This window comes from Gastrolobium bilobum, unplaced genomic scaffold (genome assembly GCF_033153095.1).
Source record: "Gastrolobium bilobum isolate Gb01-03AN ecotype WA unplaced genomic scaffold, APGP_CSIRO_Gbil_v1 utg4431, whole genome shotgun sequence".
NCBI classification, from domain to species: domain Eukaryota; kingdom Viridiplantae; phylum Streptophyta; class Magnoliopsida; order Fabales; family Fabaceae; genus Gastrolobium; species Gastrolobium bilobum.
The window spans coordinates 662166-676613 of NW_026899844.1; the positions used below are offsets into that span (position 1 = coordinate 662166).

The following is a 14448-nucleotide window of genomic DNA, read 5'->3' on the forward strand; positions in this document are numbered from 1 at the left end:
TCGTGCATCCAACGGTTGAAATTTATTGAGAATTAAAAATTAATTAATGAGTGCTGCTTATAAATCTTAAGCGTTAGATGCAGAAAATCGTTAAAATTTGGTGTAAGACTTGTTATTCTTACACCAGTGTAAGATGAGTCTGCCCCTATATATATATATATATATATATATATATATATATATATATATATATAAGAAAAAATGTTTATCATTTTAAATGACATAAAATTATGTAACTTTAAGAGAGAGATAGATACAAAAAAATATTTTTTATTTAAAATTTATATTAAAAAAAATCACTCACTTTCTCTCCCATGATTTTAAATGGAAATACAGCTGTTTCTCGCTCTAGAGTTTTTTTTTCTAGATAGTTAGAAGAAAAAATTACTGTGCATTTAATTTGGAGAAAATAGAAATAAATTTTTTTTATTTTTTTTTATTAAAAAAAATTGATTACGCGTACTAAAAAGTATCACTTCAATAAAAACAAAAATGTAAATTTTTATGTTTTTAGATGTGGATAGTCATGTCAAAGATTAGATGAAGCAAAATAAATTTTATGTAAGATCATGAGTGTAAATTACATGAATTATTAAAATTGATTTTAATTAGACACAACTTAATATTTTTTATTTAAATATTATTTCTCTCTCATAATTTCTATTGCTTACTTAAAACACTAAACCCATTTATTAAATATAAAAATAGGTGCATTTTCTTACAAAAAGTTAAATTTAAAATTAGAAACTTTTGTAGGAAAACATTTTAGAAAAAGACATTTTTGCATGCCATGGTCAGTGATTCAGATGTTGATTTCTCATTAGTACATAACCCAGTTTTGCTCTCCTTAATCCTTATCTTGATCTTTAAATTTAAAGGATAAATGAAATGAATTTCCAGGATTCTACATGACCCAGTGTGACGGTATTTTTTGTGAATGGATTAAATTGTCGTCTAATCAAGTCTCTCAGGTAAAATTAACGAAATTCTATAACCACACAAATTTTGATGTATAAAAGTACTTGCACATACTTTCACAAAAGAACTATATTTTCTTAGGTTTCTACATTGGAAAGCATAAGGTACAGAGAAGCTGCTGGAATACATATATTTATTCATATACATCGTACTTTTTGCCATTTGTAACATAGTTTACGACGACAAGAACCACAAACACTTTACATATCGATCTTTTTTCAAGCATCATTTATCCTTCATCATCAAGCATTCACAACGGTTCCACCTGAAAAGGAAAAAAAAAATGTTATATAACGATCACCTTCTGATTCTGGTGTAAAAAAATAACTCAGAAGCATATATAAAAGTATCATTTAATCACCGTTGGGGTGGAGGACTTGGCCAGTTATGTAAGAGGAACATTGGTTGCAGGCAAGAAACACATAGGAGGGAGCAACCTCAATAGGCTGGCCAGCTCTCTTCATTGGCACATCGCTACCAAATTGAGCAGTTTTTTCCTCCTTGAAAGATGCTGGTATTAATGGTGTCCATATGGGACCAGGAGCAACCCCATTCACTCTTATTCCCTTCTTCACCAGCTGAAGCGATAAGGCCCTAGTGAATGCCACAATGGCACCCTTGGTGGACGTGTAGTCCAATAATGTTGGGTGTCCCTTGTATGCATTCACTGATGTCGTGTTGATAATGCTGCTTCCTTCCTTCATGTGCTTGAGGCAATGCCTATATATATATATATATATATATATATATATTAAGGTTAATTAGTTAAATCTAAATAAGGTGAATTAATGTATGTTTAAAACCAATTTTATTTATTTATTTACCTGGCCATGAAGAAATATGAAAAGATATTAGTTCTGAACACCCTCTCAAGTCTTGGCTCATCAATCTCCTCCACTGATTCACACTCGTATTGCTCAGCTGCATTGTTGACCAGAATGTCAATCCTGCCATAAGCATTGACAATCTCATCAACCACTCTCTTGCAATTCTCATCAAAACCCAAGTCAGCTGGTATAGCCATTGGATCCTTGGCATCTGCAGTCTTAGCTTTTTTAATCATTTCAAGAGTGTCCCTCGCGTCCTTGTCTTCTTGCCCCTTCACATACGTGAAAATCACAGTAGCACCCTCTAATGCAAACAAGTTGCATACGGCACGTCCAATACCAGAGTCACCACCAGTTACAACTGCTATCTTTCCCTGAAAATTATTAACACACAAATAGAACTGATCGATTAAATTGTGAAAAAAGTCAGTTAATGAATGAAGGGAAACTGTGATATATATATATGCATACTTGAAGTTTATTTGATGGCTTGTATTCTGGGCAGGTGAATTGGGGTGTTGGATCCATGACATGTTCTTTCCCAGGCTGTGTGTGTTGCTTCTGAGGGGGGAAATTCTGTTTACCGGAAGCCATTCTCACAAACGAGCTTTTGGGAACAGAGAAGGGAATCTTTTTGAGTTGATGGAAATATATGTGGTTTTAGTTAGTCCTTGAGTGGATGTTGATTTTGAAATGAAAGCAAGATATATATGGAGATGCTTTTTTAAGGATCTTAATTGTTGAACAAAAAGTGTGTGCCGTACGTGTAAACATATAGTAGTGGTGCACTTTGCTCTGATGTCTCTCTATGTGTATTATCCATGTACACATGTTCTTTTTTAAAGAATTTGAGCTTGCCACGCGGTGTGGAGTGGCAGAAGGAAGTGTTGACGTGTCGTATTTATCGCATGCAGCGGACACGTCTGTAGAAACGGTCAGTACTCTAGAGTAGACCAACACAAGGTTTGGTTTTGAGTGTGGGTGTGGCTTCCTTCCTAGTATTAGTATTGGATATGGTTATCCTTTAATTTGGAACAAGGGTCGCATTATAGTACCTTGGGTTACGTTCATGTTAACTAACCATTTACTTACTTGTCTAATGGATATAATTAAATATAGCTTCCTTCTACATGTCATATTAATTAGTATATTCCTGCCACGTGGAGTAGGATTGAATTCCACTTTGGAACAAAGTCACAAGCTGAATCGAAGTCGTCATAACTATTAATTAATGTCATTTACTTGCGGTGTATGAATGGCAATTATTGTAGATATGTAAGATTAATATAGCAGAAGTTATCAGACCTAATCAGATCATGGACTTAACTTGTTACCTTGCATGCCAGCCACGTGGAAGATGAAGCAGTTGATACCTGTCATACATAGGAACCAATTTTAAAATTTGATTTCCACCTCTTCAGAGTTTAGACTGTATTCTCATAAAGTTTGTCAAGTTCTTTGGGACTCAAATTCACCATGGCCTCCTTCAAACTTTGCCTCGTCCTTCTTGCACCTGTTTTTGCTTTCCTATTCCTTTCTAGTCCAGCGCAGTGTAAAGGTATTTTCTTTCCCTTACACATGCATGCGGTCTAATCTATGTAATTGTTTTTCATATTATGTATCTCTTCTGTTAATTTTCCAAAAGGAGAGATACTTGTTTCACTTACTTGAAGCATCTTATAAGCATGAAAAATTGAACCAAACTTAATAAATAAATGGTTTAAGAGTCTAATTACCATATTTCGTGCAATATAAACTATGGGTCCGTCGCTTCTCATGTGACTGCTGATGAAAAAAGTTGCAGCAAATTTTTAACACTAGGATACACGTGTGGATCCTAGGATACACGTGCGGATTCTAAAAAAAAAAAACAAAAAAAAACCAGGATTCGGACGCGTATCCAGTGTTGCTGTAAGTTTTCCCTTCTGCAGTCACATAAGAAGTACTTTCCCCGTAAACTATTTGGTCTATTACCCCCAAGTTAGCCACCTTTTTCTCTACAAGAAAGACCATAGTACCTAATTCCAAGATATATAAAGTCTTTTCTCTTTTTCTTTTCTTTTTTTCGTTGTGTGTGTGTGTGGATGAACGGTAATCCCATGATATTGCATAAACTTTCTAGTTTACATGCATGATGAAACTCTTCCATGGATCTCATATTACATAATCCCATGACATTGTTGGTTGATTGTATAACAAATGCATGTTTGTTTTGATTAATTTGTTCTATTATTAACGATCTTATACATGTATGTTTGTTTTCATTAGATGAAGAGGACAGTGTGTTTAAGGGAATAAATAGCTACAGGCAAACACTGAACCTCCCACCCCTGAACCGAGTAGCCAAGGCATCATGTTTAGCTGATGAGGTTGCAGATGAAATAGAGGACGAGCACTGTGAAAATGTGAATCAATTCTACCCAGCACCTACTGGTCCAGCTGGTGCAAACATAAAAATACCAAACTTGCAGAAGCATATAGATAAATGTGACATTAACATTAACACCACCACAGATGGTGTTATTCTTCCTGTTTGTGTAGCCAAATTGGAACCCACTGTTTTGCTTTCTAATTACACTCATTCTGATCGGTACGCACGGTATCTCAACAATTCTAGGTACACAGGAGCTGGGCTTGGTTCCGAGCACGATTGGATGGTTCTTGTTCTCACTACCAACACAACCACTGGAACTTTCTCTGCTTCAATTTCTCTGCATGCTAAACCTTCTTGGATGGAGTTCTTGCTGTTGCCTTTGCTGCTTGTGATGATGATCAACTAGCTACTGCTAGCTAAGATTGATATCACGCTTTCTTTCTTCTAATTAAGCTTCATTATATATGTTTAGTTAGTCTTTAATTTTATTCCTCGTGTAAATGTTGTGTGCACTTAATTAGGGATTAGTTTATGTGGTGTAATGTAATGATGTTATTCATGTAACTCTTTTAAGATATTTCAGACAACCCTGCCAGTGAATCTCTCTCTTATCAGGGAATTCTTAGTATTAGCTAAATGTTGTGCTTTTCTCACTTAACAAGTACGTAACTTTCACTTCAATATATTAATTTTTTTTTTTTGTGTGCGTTACACCACCTCTCTTTCTGCTGTTCACAGCAATTTGACCAAATATGTTACGTTTATGCACCAAAACATTCAGTTTCATTTATATACTATTCAATTACCATCAACCACACATTGGCTAATTGAATTACATGGGATGGGGATGCCCTTTACTTGTAGCGCAAGATTAAAACTTAACAAAAAACAACTTGTCGCGAGAGTAAAAGTGAATGTACAAAAAAATCACCAAGCATGCGGGATTGTTCCGTTCCAACTTAAATGAATCCCTAGTAATGAATGCAGTTGTGTACAAAATTTGTAAGGAGAATTTTGTCGGTATTATTCAGTTCGAATTAGATTATCGATTAAATATGCAAAAAGTAAATGGATTCTTCCATGTGTAATATGATCATGTCATCCGAGGATCTTAATCATTAATAATTAAATTAACGGTGATGATTGTGTAACTCTCTATCTTTATATTTTTTTTTCTCCTCTCTTATCACCATTAACTCACCCATGTATAGTTATGATTTCCCCATATGATATGGTCATCTTAATTAGCACATAAGATGATCAATGTATAAATAAAAATTAAATATATTTTAAATTGTTATGTACATAATTGTTAAATGGAAAAAATATTTCTATTTTTGTAGAATTTTTGTTTTGAGTGAATTTTACGAAAAAAATATTCATCATTTTAAATGATATAAAATTATATTATTTTTAATGAAATTATGTCATTTTGATAAATTTTTACATTGTCTCCTCCATTTTATTTTTATTTCTACTTTTATAAATTAAAAAAAAGATTTTGTTAATTTCATGTAACATGAAAATAGATACATCATGTTAACATGCTTTTGTAGGACCCATCAAATATTAGAAATAAAATAAAGAAAAAAACTTGCACAAAAAACGATGTGAGAGCGGGAGGAAACAAATATTTCATGTAATATAACGTGAGTTGGGTTTTATTAATGTTATGTTACATAACATTAGTTTCTAACACACATAATAATGAGGAGAGAGAAAATGAAATAATGAAAGAGAAAGAAAAATATGTAGACCTTACCTCTTTAATGTGTGTAAAAAAATGAAGTTATGTTATGTAAAATAATAAACATAAAATCTATATAACGTTTGCTTTCCCCTTAAAAAAAATAATAAAACGTAACAAAACGAGTAGTTTCGTTGTAAGTTTATTCGGTAGCCATTAGTAGTGATTGGTGTTTGTGTGTAGTGGCGTCGCCGTCGCCGTGATCGTGATGTTGGACATTAACCTGTTTAGGAAGGAAAAGGGGCACAACCCCGAACTCATCCGCGAATCTCAACGGCGTCGTTTCGCCAGCGTCGACCTAGTCAACCAGGTCATCGATCTCGACAAAGAATGGCGCAATCGTCAATTTGAGCTAGAGAATCTCCGCAAAGAGTTCAATAAGATCAACAAGGAAGTCTCTATACTTAAGCGTGTCAGTCCAAACCCGAAACCCTTTCATTTTCTAATTAATTTTTTTTTTATTTATATATTTTCATCATTATAAAGTAACTCATGCCGTGTCCGTGCGTGTGTTAGGGTGGTAAAGATGCAACTAAGATCATTGCTGAATCGGAGGAGACTAAGAAACTGATAGCAGAGAAAGAGGTTGAAGTTGGGGACACTCTAAAACTCTTGAATTCTAAATTGGAAACCATTGGAAACCTCGTTCACGATTCAGTTCCAGTCAGTGATGATGAGGTTTGCTTTCTCTTCTCATTCCTTTCTCTGAATTTTATATTTATCCTAATATCATCAATCACATGATATCTTCTATATTGTTATTATAGGCCAACAATGCCGTGATTCGAACATGGGGAGAGAGAAGAGTGGAGCCCAATCTCAAGAATCATGTCGATCTGGTTGACCTTCTCGGAATAGCAGATACAAAGAAAGGTATGATTTTTTTTTTTCACATTTGAATGCCTTTCTTTCTGCTACTACAGTACTACCTATCTTGGCCATATTTTAATTTTTAATTCATTTTGCTTGCGGCACAAAATTTTGGTATGGAAGAATTCAAACTTCTTCCTAAAAAATGCAGTGATTCATTGTGCAGTTACATTTTTACGCTGTATTTATCATCTCATTTGCCACATGAAGACTTCATGTTATTAATCATCACTCTAGTGCATGGAACATTGTTTACTGCATTTCAGCGGATCCAGCCAAGTCTTTCACTAATGCATGCATTTCTGATTCTATCTCCTCTGAATGTATCTTAATCTTTTATCTTCTTACTTGATATCTAATAGGAGCTAATGTAGCTGGAGGTAGAGGTTTCTATCTTAAAGGAGATGGCGTTCGTCTTAATCAAGCTCTAATAAACTTCGGCTTTGATTTTTTGGAGAAAAGAGGATATACTTTATTGCATACTCCTTTCTTCATGAGAAAAGATATAATGTCAAAGTGTGCTCAATTAAGCCCAATTTGATGAAGAACTTTACAAGGTAAATTTTGTAAGTTGATGAATCGATTATTTATCTGCATGAGCATCAACAGTTTGTTGATGTGGTCTATGTTAGTGAAGCCTTTATATACAATTTCAATTATTTTACTCAAGTAAATCATTTAAGTTCTTGTCTGCATCACTTGAATCTCAAGTTAATATGCTTAATCTTTTAGTGCTGATAGCCCTATTGTAGTGTGACATTCAAAATCGTCAAAGCTTAAAATTTTCGTCTGAGCATGTCCGACTATTTATCATGCAGGTAACTGGTGAAGGAGACGACAAATATCTGATTGCAACAGCAGAACAGCCCCTTTGTGCCTATCACTTAAATGATTGGATCCACCCTTCCCAGCTACCCATAAGGTAATATGAATTTGATGATGCATTGTAACATTGGAAGACTGCATCGTCTTTAACTTTGGAAAGATGCTTTTGATAGATATGCTGGATATTCATCATGCTTTCGTAAAGAAGCTGGATCTCATGGTCGAGATACTCTAGGAATATTCAGAGTTCATCAATTTGAGAAAGTGGAGCAGTTTTGCATTACTAGCCCAAATGACAATGATTCATGGGACATGCATGAGGAAATGCTAAAGAACTCTGAAGATTTCTACAAAGCAGTATGTTTCTATCCCCTCATTAAGCAACTAGTATATGTTTAGTACCATTCCTCTATACTAGTTCAAATTTTAAATAGCAATATAATTAGATAACGGTTACAGGCCTCTGCTATATTATAGGGATAGGTAGAGGTGGCAAAACGGGTCGGCCCGTCCCGCCCCGTCTCTTGAATGTGGATTGAAAAGCCCAATCCACCCTGTTTTATGGTGGGTTGGCAGGTCAACCCGCCTAAAAAATAAAAAATAATTAAAAATAAATTATATTTTATGAATTTTACAATATTACTTATTTTATGAACAAAGTAAACAGATGCTGGAACAACGAATGCTCTAGTAGCAAACACAGGGTTCAAATGCCTGCAACAGCACAGCATCGAAACTAATCATTTTCACTTTGCTAGTGCAAATTAATGTTTACCTGCTCTTCAAGTAAGTTCAGCTTCGGAAGATAAAAGCATCAGAGGTCCATCAGGATCACAATTCCTGATAGCATTTGTATAAGGGTATACATCAACATCAACAACACCTTTATCCCAAATTAATTGGGGCCGGTGGTAGATGAACCCACATGAAAGATACAAAACGGTTGAAAAAAAGTTAAAAAAATAAAAAAAAATAAAAATAAAAAAAATAAAAATAAAAAAGTAAAAAAGTAAAAAAGCCAAAAATAAATAAATAAAAATAAACAAATAAAATAAAAATATAAAATAAGATAAAATAAAATAACAATATATGTATATATAAATAAATAAAAGTAAAAAAGAAAGGGACAAGAAGAAGTGGGGGAAATGAAGGGGAAAAGGACTAAAAAGGGACCATCTGGAACATAAGAATAACAGCGGGTCTAACCCTCCACCATACTTATAGCTTTTCTCCATTCCGTTCTAAGACATACTGTCCGCCAATCTATATCCCACTCCATTAAATCTTGTTTTACTACTTTCCCCCAAGTAAGCTTCGGCCTACCTCTGCCTCTTTTTGTGTTGAGCTCTTGGTAACAAACTTCTGTTCTTACAGGAGCATCCATGGGTCTTCTCATCACGTGCCCAAACCACCTCAATCTATGTTCTCTCATCTTCTCGGCTACCGGTACTACTCCGACCTTTCGTCCAATATCTTCATTTCTTATCTTATCCATCCTTGTGTAACCACACATCCACCTTAACATCCTCATCTCTGCTACTCCCATCTTATGCTCATGTTGCCTATGTGCTGGCCAGCATTCTGCTCCATATAGCATTGCCGGTCTTACTGCCGTTTTATAGAATCTTCCTTTTAACTTCAGGGGGATTTTGCCGTCACACAAAAATGCAGATGCACTGCGCCATTTCATCCACCCTGCTCTGATTCTGTGATTTACATCCTCATCAATCTCTCCACCGTTTTGTAAAATGGAGCCCAAGTATTTAAAAGCATCTTTTTTGGGTACCTCTTGACCATTTAGATGCACAGGTTCTTGGTCCTCATCTCGTACCAGAGAAAACTCACACTTTAGATACTCAGTCTTGCTTCGACTTAATGTGAATCCTCTGGATTCCAATGTGCTTCTCCACAATTCAAGTTTTCTATTAACACCCTCCTTGCTCTCATCAATAAGCACAATATCGTCTGCAAAAAGCATACACCATGGCACTTCCTCTTGAATATCTTTTGTTAGTTCATCCATAACTAAGGCAAAGAGGTAAGGACTTAGAGCCGACCCTTGGTGTACACCTACCGTGATAGGAAAATAACTTGATGATCCGTTACAAGCTTTTACACATGTAGTAGCCCCATCATACATATCCTTGATTGCCTTTACATACTTTAATGGAACCTTTTTCTTCTCCAGGACCCACCATAAAACTTTCCTTGGAACCCTATCGTATGCTTTCTCAAGGTCTATGAACACCATATGCAAGTCCTTTTTCTTTTCTCGGTATCTTTCCATTAGTTGTCGCATCAAGAAAATTGCTTCCATGGTACATCTTCCTGGCATAAATCCAAATTGATTTACAGAAACCTTGGTATCTCTCCTCAAGCGATGTTCAATAACCCTCTCCCACAACTTCATAGTATGGCTCATTAGCTTAATGCCTCTATAGTTTGAACAATTCTGTATATCTCCCTTGTTTTTGTAGATAGGCACAATCATACTTTTCCTCCATACATCAGGCATCTTATTCATCTGGAGAATCTTATTAAAAAGATTGGTCAACCATTTTATTGCCACATCCCCCAGGCCTCTCCACACTTCAATAGGGACACCATCAGGCCCTAAGGCTTTATTAGTCTTCATCCTCTTTAAAGCCTCCTTAACTTCATGTGTATTAATTCTGCGTACAACTATTCATATCATCACACGCGTCCTCTAAGTCCACCTCGCTTGTATCTCCATCCCCATTATACAGCTTGTTGAAGTATTTCAACCATCTTTCATTTACATCTTCATCTCTCACCAGAAGTTTTTGATTTTCATCCTTGATGCATCTAACTTGGGTGAGGTCTTTACTTTTCTTATCCCTTATCTTTGCAAGTTTATAAATACCTCTTTCACCATCCTTGCTCCCAAGATTTTTATACAACTCGTCGAAAACCTTGCCTCTAGCTTCTCGCACTGCTTTCTTTGCATTTTTTCTCGCCAATCTAAACTTTTGCAGGTTCTCTGCACTGGGACTTTTATGCAAAGATCTAAAACACTCCTTCTTATGTTTAATTGCCTCTTGCACCTCTCCATTCCACCACCATGTTTCCTTTGTATGAAATCCATTTCCTTTGCTTTCTCCCAACACCCTCCTTCCCAAATTTTGAATACACTTAGCCATCTCATTCCATGTTGCATTTACTCCTCCATCAAACTCCCAAGGTCCTTCGTGCAACATTCTATCATTGAACTCTCTCTCTTTTCCCTCCTTAAGCTTCCACCACCTTATCCTTGGATTCTGAGCCCTCTTCTTCATTGTACGTACTTTGTTGAACCGAACATCCAAGACTACCAGCTTATGTTGCGTAGCGACACACTCTCCAGGGTAGACCTTACATTCGACACAAGAAGTTCTATCTTCTCTTCTAGCCAGAAAGAAATCAATCTGACTACGATTATGGCCACTATGAAAAGTGATTAGGTGTGACTCCCTTTTTTGAAAAAAGGTGTTCACTGACATCAAATCGTAGGCTAGTGCAACATTCAAGATATCTTCTCCAGTCTCGTTTCTCGTCCCATAGCCAAAACCTCCATGGATTCTATCAAAACCTCCATTGCTTTTACCAACATGACCATTTAGATCTCCTCCTACGAAAATCTTCTCCTCTCGAGGTATTCCCCTCAAAACCTCCTCCAAGTCTTCCCAAAATTGGCTTTTATCAGTTGGTTGCAATCCAATTTGGGGTGCATACACACTGAGGATATTCAGGATTAAGTCACCCACAACAAGCTTAACCAGAATAATCCTGTCGCCTTTCCTTTTGACGTCCACAACTTTATCTCTGAAACTTTTATCGATCATAATTTCAACACCATTTCGACTCTTGTTCGTACCTGTGTACCATAACTTGAAACCAGTTCCATCCACTTCCTTGGCCTTTTCTCCAGCCCACTTAGTTTCTTGCAAACACACAATATTCACTTTCCTTCTAGCAAAAACATCTGCCAACTCCCTCAATTTACCCGTTAAGGTTCCTATGTTCCAGCTTCCTAATCTCATCCTTAACCCCTGGGCTGTGCTTGCCCGCCACGCTCGCCCATCTGCGTGTTGGGACCCTGGCATACTTCTCACCAAATCCGGATGAAGACCTGGCGCCTTGCCTTGGGGCAAGGACCCTAGCCCACTTTTCACTACACCCCGGGCCCGATGGAGCGCCTTGCCTTGTGGCAAGGACCCTAGCCCATTTTTCGCTACACCCGGGGCCCGATGCAACGCGTCGCTATGAAGGGTACGCCCCAACGAAAAATCATATAGGTTCATCACATAAAAATATAGCTGCTTTTTACGGCCGGTTCGCAACACCTGACGCCAACCCTCCTCCTTTATCCTGGCTTGGGACAGGCCATGCATGCAAGCACACATGGGCGGAGTTCATTTGTATAAGGGTATAGTCACACAAAATCAAACACATAATTTCACAACACTACAAGGAACATAAATGACGAATCCAACATTAAATACAAAACCTAGGGATTGGGATCCCCAAAAGCATCCAAGAATCCAATATTAAACACAAATAAAAAAAGTGACAATTTAAGGATGGACATTCGCAGCAGAACCTATTGACTCAATAATGGGGTACCCATGATGATCCATGTATATACGATCCATTTTTATATTCATACATTTTAACTGGCTGGAAATATCATGTAGCGATGCATTTATCTCGACAATCTCGGCCTCTGTGCGAGATTGTCGTGCTTCTAAATCAGCGACTCTTGACTCAAGTGAAGCGCTACCAGCAAATGAAGAATCACCATGAGTACGAACTTTTTCAAAATGAGAAAAAACACTAGTAAACAGATAATAATTCTGAAACTCGCGTCCTCTCAGAGCTTGTATTTTCTCTTTATCATCCGGCATGCCCTGAAAACCAAAAAAATATCACAAAAAACTGTAATAGCCAAGTAAAATCAAGATAACTATAAATAAAACTATAGCAAAAACGAACTTACCATTTCAGTGGCAGTCCAACAATTATCCGTGCCATTTAACATGTTACATCTCCAATCAAAATGTAATCCAAAATCAGCTAGCGCCATTGCCAACTTATATTCAGCAGAAAATTTTTTAAAGGCTCGTTTAAGCGAAGACACAGAAGCACAGTATCCCGATCGTTCCTCATAATAACGCTTCATGTTGACCCATATTTCTTCGGTCCAATTAACACCTTTGGTGAGATGTAGGTGGGCGTAAAAAGTCTGCAGTGTCTCAGTCTCCTTCAAACTAAACATTAAAATATTAACATTTAATAGAACACAAATTATATTTCAAAAAAAGCATTATAAAAATTTACAGCCAAAATAGGTAAGAGTAAATCACAAAATAGTGCTACTCAAATGGACTTGACAAAACTTGTTAAAAGAAATTTGTTTACTTCCCAGAAATAATATATACAAATTACCAAACCTTGCATCGTTTTTGGTGTTGCAGAGCAATGAGCAAATGAAGCAATATGTTCACTTGTTGAACTCTACTCTCACAGCAACTGAGAGGACCATTTGCTGCATACTAGAGAACAACCAGAAGGAGGATGGTGTAGAGATACCAGAAGTTCTCAGACCATTCATGGGTGGAAAGACTTTCCTACCTTTCAGGAACCAAACCAGATAATGAAGCCAAAGGGAAGAAATCAAAGGCCTAATTGCATTATTTTTAGTCTGAATGATATTTATGAAAAGAGTAATTCAGAACTGAAGGTTCAGCGACCCGTGTTATCTCCACCATAACCGGTCTCCCTTCCCCTCGCTCCTTATTCTTCCCCCTAATAGCAACTTATATTGAGAAGAGTGAGCAATTTTGTGGAGAAAGGATGGAAATTCAAACTATAACTTCAGTTACTATTTTCTTATAAGTGTTGCAAGAGGTTTCTATAATTGGCTTATTATGTAACTCATTAATCTACAAGCATTACCTTTTCCTTGCTTCACTGTGTGTATGTTTATGGTGATTTTATATGACCGGAAAAGATGAAACACCCCGGTGGTTCTAATGCTCCAGATTTGTTTGGAAGGGGCAGAGGAGATTCTGCGCCATGGTGTGAGATTCTGAAGTCATTGTTGGTTTTTTGGTTGCAGGGCATTGAAACATGTTCAATTCAATTGAGCTGCGCCTATACTGACTTCATTACGAATTTTTTTCAAAAGAGGAACACGGTCTGGAAAATGGGGAGTAGAATACTCAACCAAGTTTTGTAGTAGAGGAATGAGAGGTATTAATTGGCAGCCAACGTTCTTACCTGGTGCACTAATGCTCATAGGTTTTACACTTCGCCCGCCCTGCATATTTCTGAAACTAGAATCTGTATTCTGTTTTCATTAAAGCATTTTTTTTAATAGTGGTAATTCAAGACATTTATCGTCAACAATCACAAAGATATTATTATACTTTTGGTGTACTTATAACACTGGTATTTTTGGTATTTCAAATTTTTATTCACCCTGAGAGACTGCAGTTCATTTCATAAGAAATTTGCTATTTTTCGGGCGTCCAATGATTTAAATAGCATGTAATACAAAAGTATTGGATTTAGACCATATAAAGTGTGAAGTATAATTTAGGCATTTTTGTGAAGATTGCACTCGTCAACAAGATTTGATATCACTGAGAAAATAAAGAGAGTAAGCTCTCACATTTCTTTTTCTTTTTTTTAAAAAAATAATAATAATTTCATACTGCAATTTATATTAATTGCATGTAGCCCTTCTAAAGAAAAAAGAGCCGGGGAAAGTGGAGGTAAAATATTTCAATTTCTTTTTGTGGAAAATCACGAGGATAGCCGCGATT

General features: G+C 36.3%; 2 protein-coding genes and 1 pseudogene across 2 annotated transcripts; 2 read left to right on the forward strand and 1 right to left on the reverse strand.

Annotated features, from left to right (window-relative positions):
* Nucleotides 1–1085: 1085 nt before the first annotated feature.
* On the reverse strand, nucleotides 1086–2456 carry LOC133293908 (NADPH-dependent aldehyde reductase 1, chloroplastic-like). The gene is made up of 4 exons (XM_061492530.1): nucleotides 2277–2456; nucleotides 1803–2179; nucleotides 1340–1698; nucleotides 1086–1243 (listed from the first exon to the last, which is right to left on the reverse strand). Exons 1-4 carry the CDS (start codon nucleotides 2397–2399, stop codon nucleotides 1221–1223), a joined length of 882 nt encoding a protein of 293 aa, XP_061348514.1. The 5' UTR covers nucleotides 2400–2456; the 3' UTR covers nucleotides 1086–1220.
* An 825-nt stretch (nucleotides 2457–3281) lies between these two features.
* On the forward strand, nucleotides 3282–4585 carry LOC133293832 (uncharacterized GPI-anchored protein At5g19250-like). The gene is made up of 2 exons (XM_061492431.1): nucleotides 3282–3363; nucleotides 4074–4585. The coding sequence occupies exons 1-2, from the start codon at nucleotides 3282–3284 to the stop codon at nucleotides 4583–4585; spliced, it is 594 nt and encodes a 197-aa protein (XP_061348415.1).
* Nucleotides 4586–6087: 1502 nt separating this feature from the next.
* On the forward strand, nucleotides 6088–13868 carry LOC133293877 (serine--tRNA ligase, cytoplasmic-like; annotated as a pseudogene).
* The last annotated feature ends 580 nt before the right edge of the window (nucleotides 13869–14448 follow it).

What these genes read in the sequence shown, in the direction of transcription:
- LOC133293908 (XM_061492530.1), bottom strand. Translation starts at nt 2,399, where the DNA reads ATGGCTTCCGGTAAACAGAATTTCCCCCCTCAGAAGCAACACACACAG. An exon ending in TCATATTTCTTCATGGCCAG is followed by an intron (nt 1,699 to 1,802) that starts GTAAATAAATAA and finishes ATATATATATAG; the next exon opens with GCATTGCCTCAAGCACATGA. An exon ending in CCAAGTCCTCCACCCCAACG is followed by an intron (nt 1,244 to 1,339) that starts GTGATTAAATGA and finishes TTTCCTTTTCAG; the next exon opens with GTGGAACCGTTGTGAATGCT.
- LOC133293832 (XM_061492431.1), top strand. Translation starts at nt 3,282, where the DNA reads ATGGCCTCCTTCAAACTTTGCCTCGTCCTTCTTGCACCTGTTTTTGCT. An exon ending in TAGTCCAGCGCAGTGTAAAG is followed by an intron (nt 3,364 to 4,073) that starts GTATTTTCTTTC and finishes TGTTTTCATTAG; the next exon opens with ATGAAGAGGACAGTGTGTTT.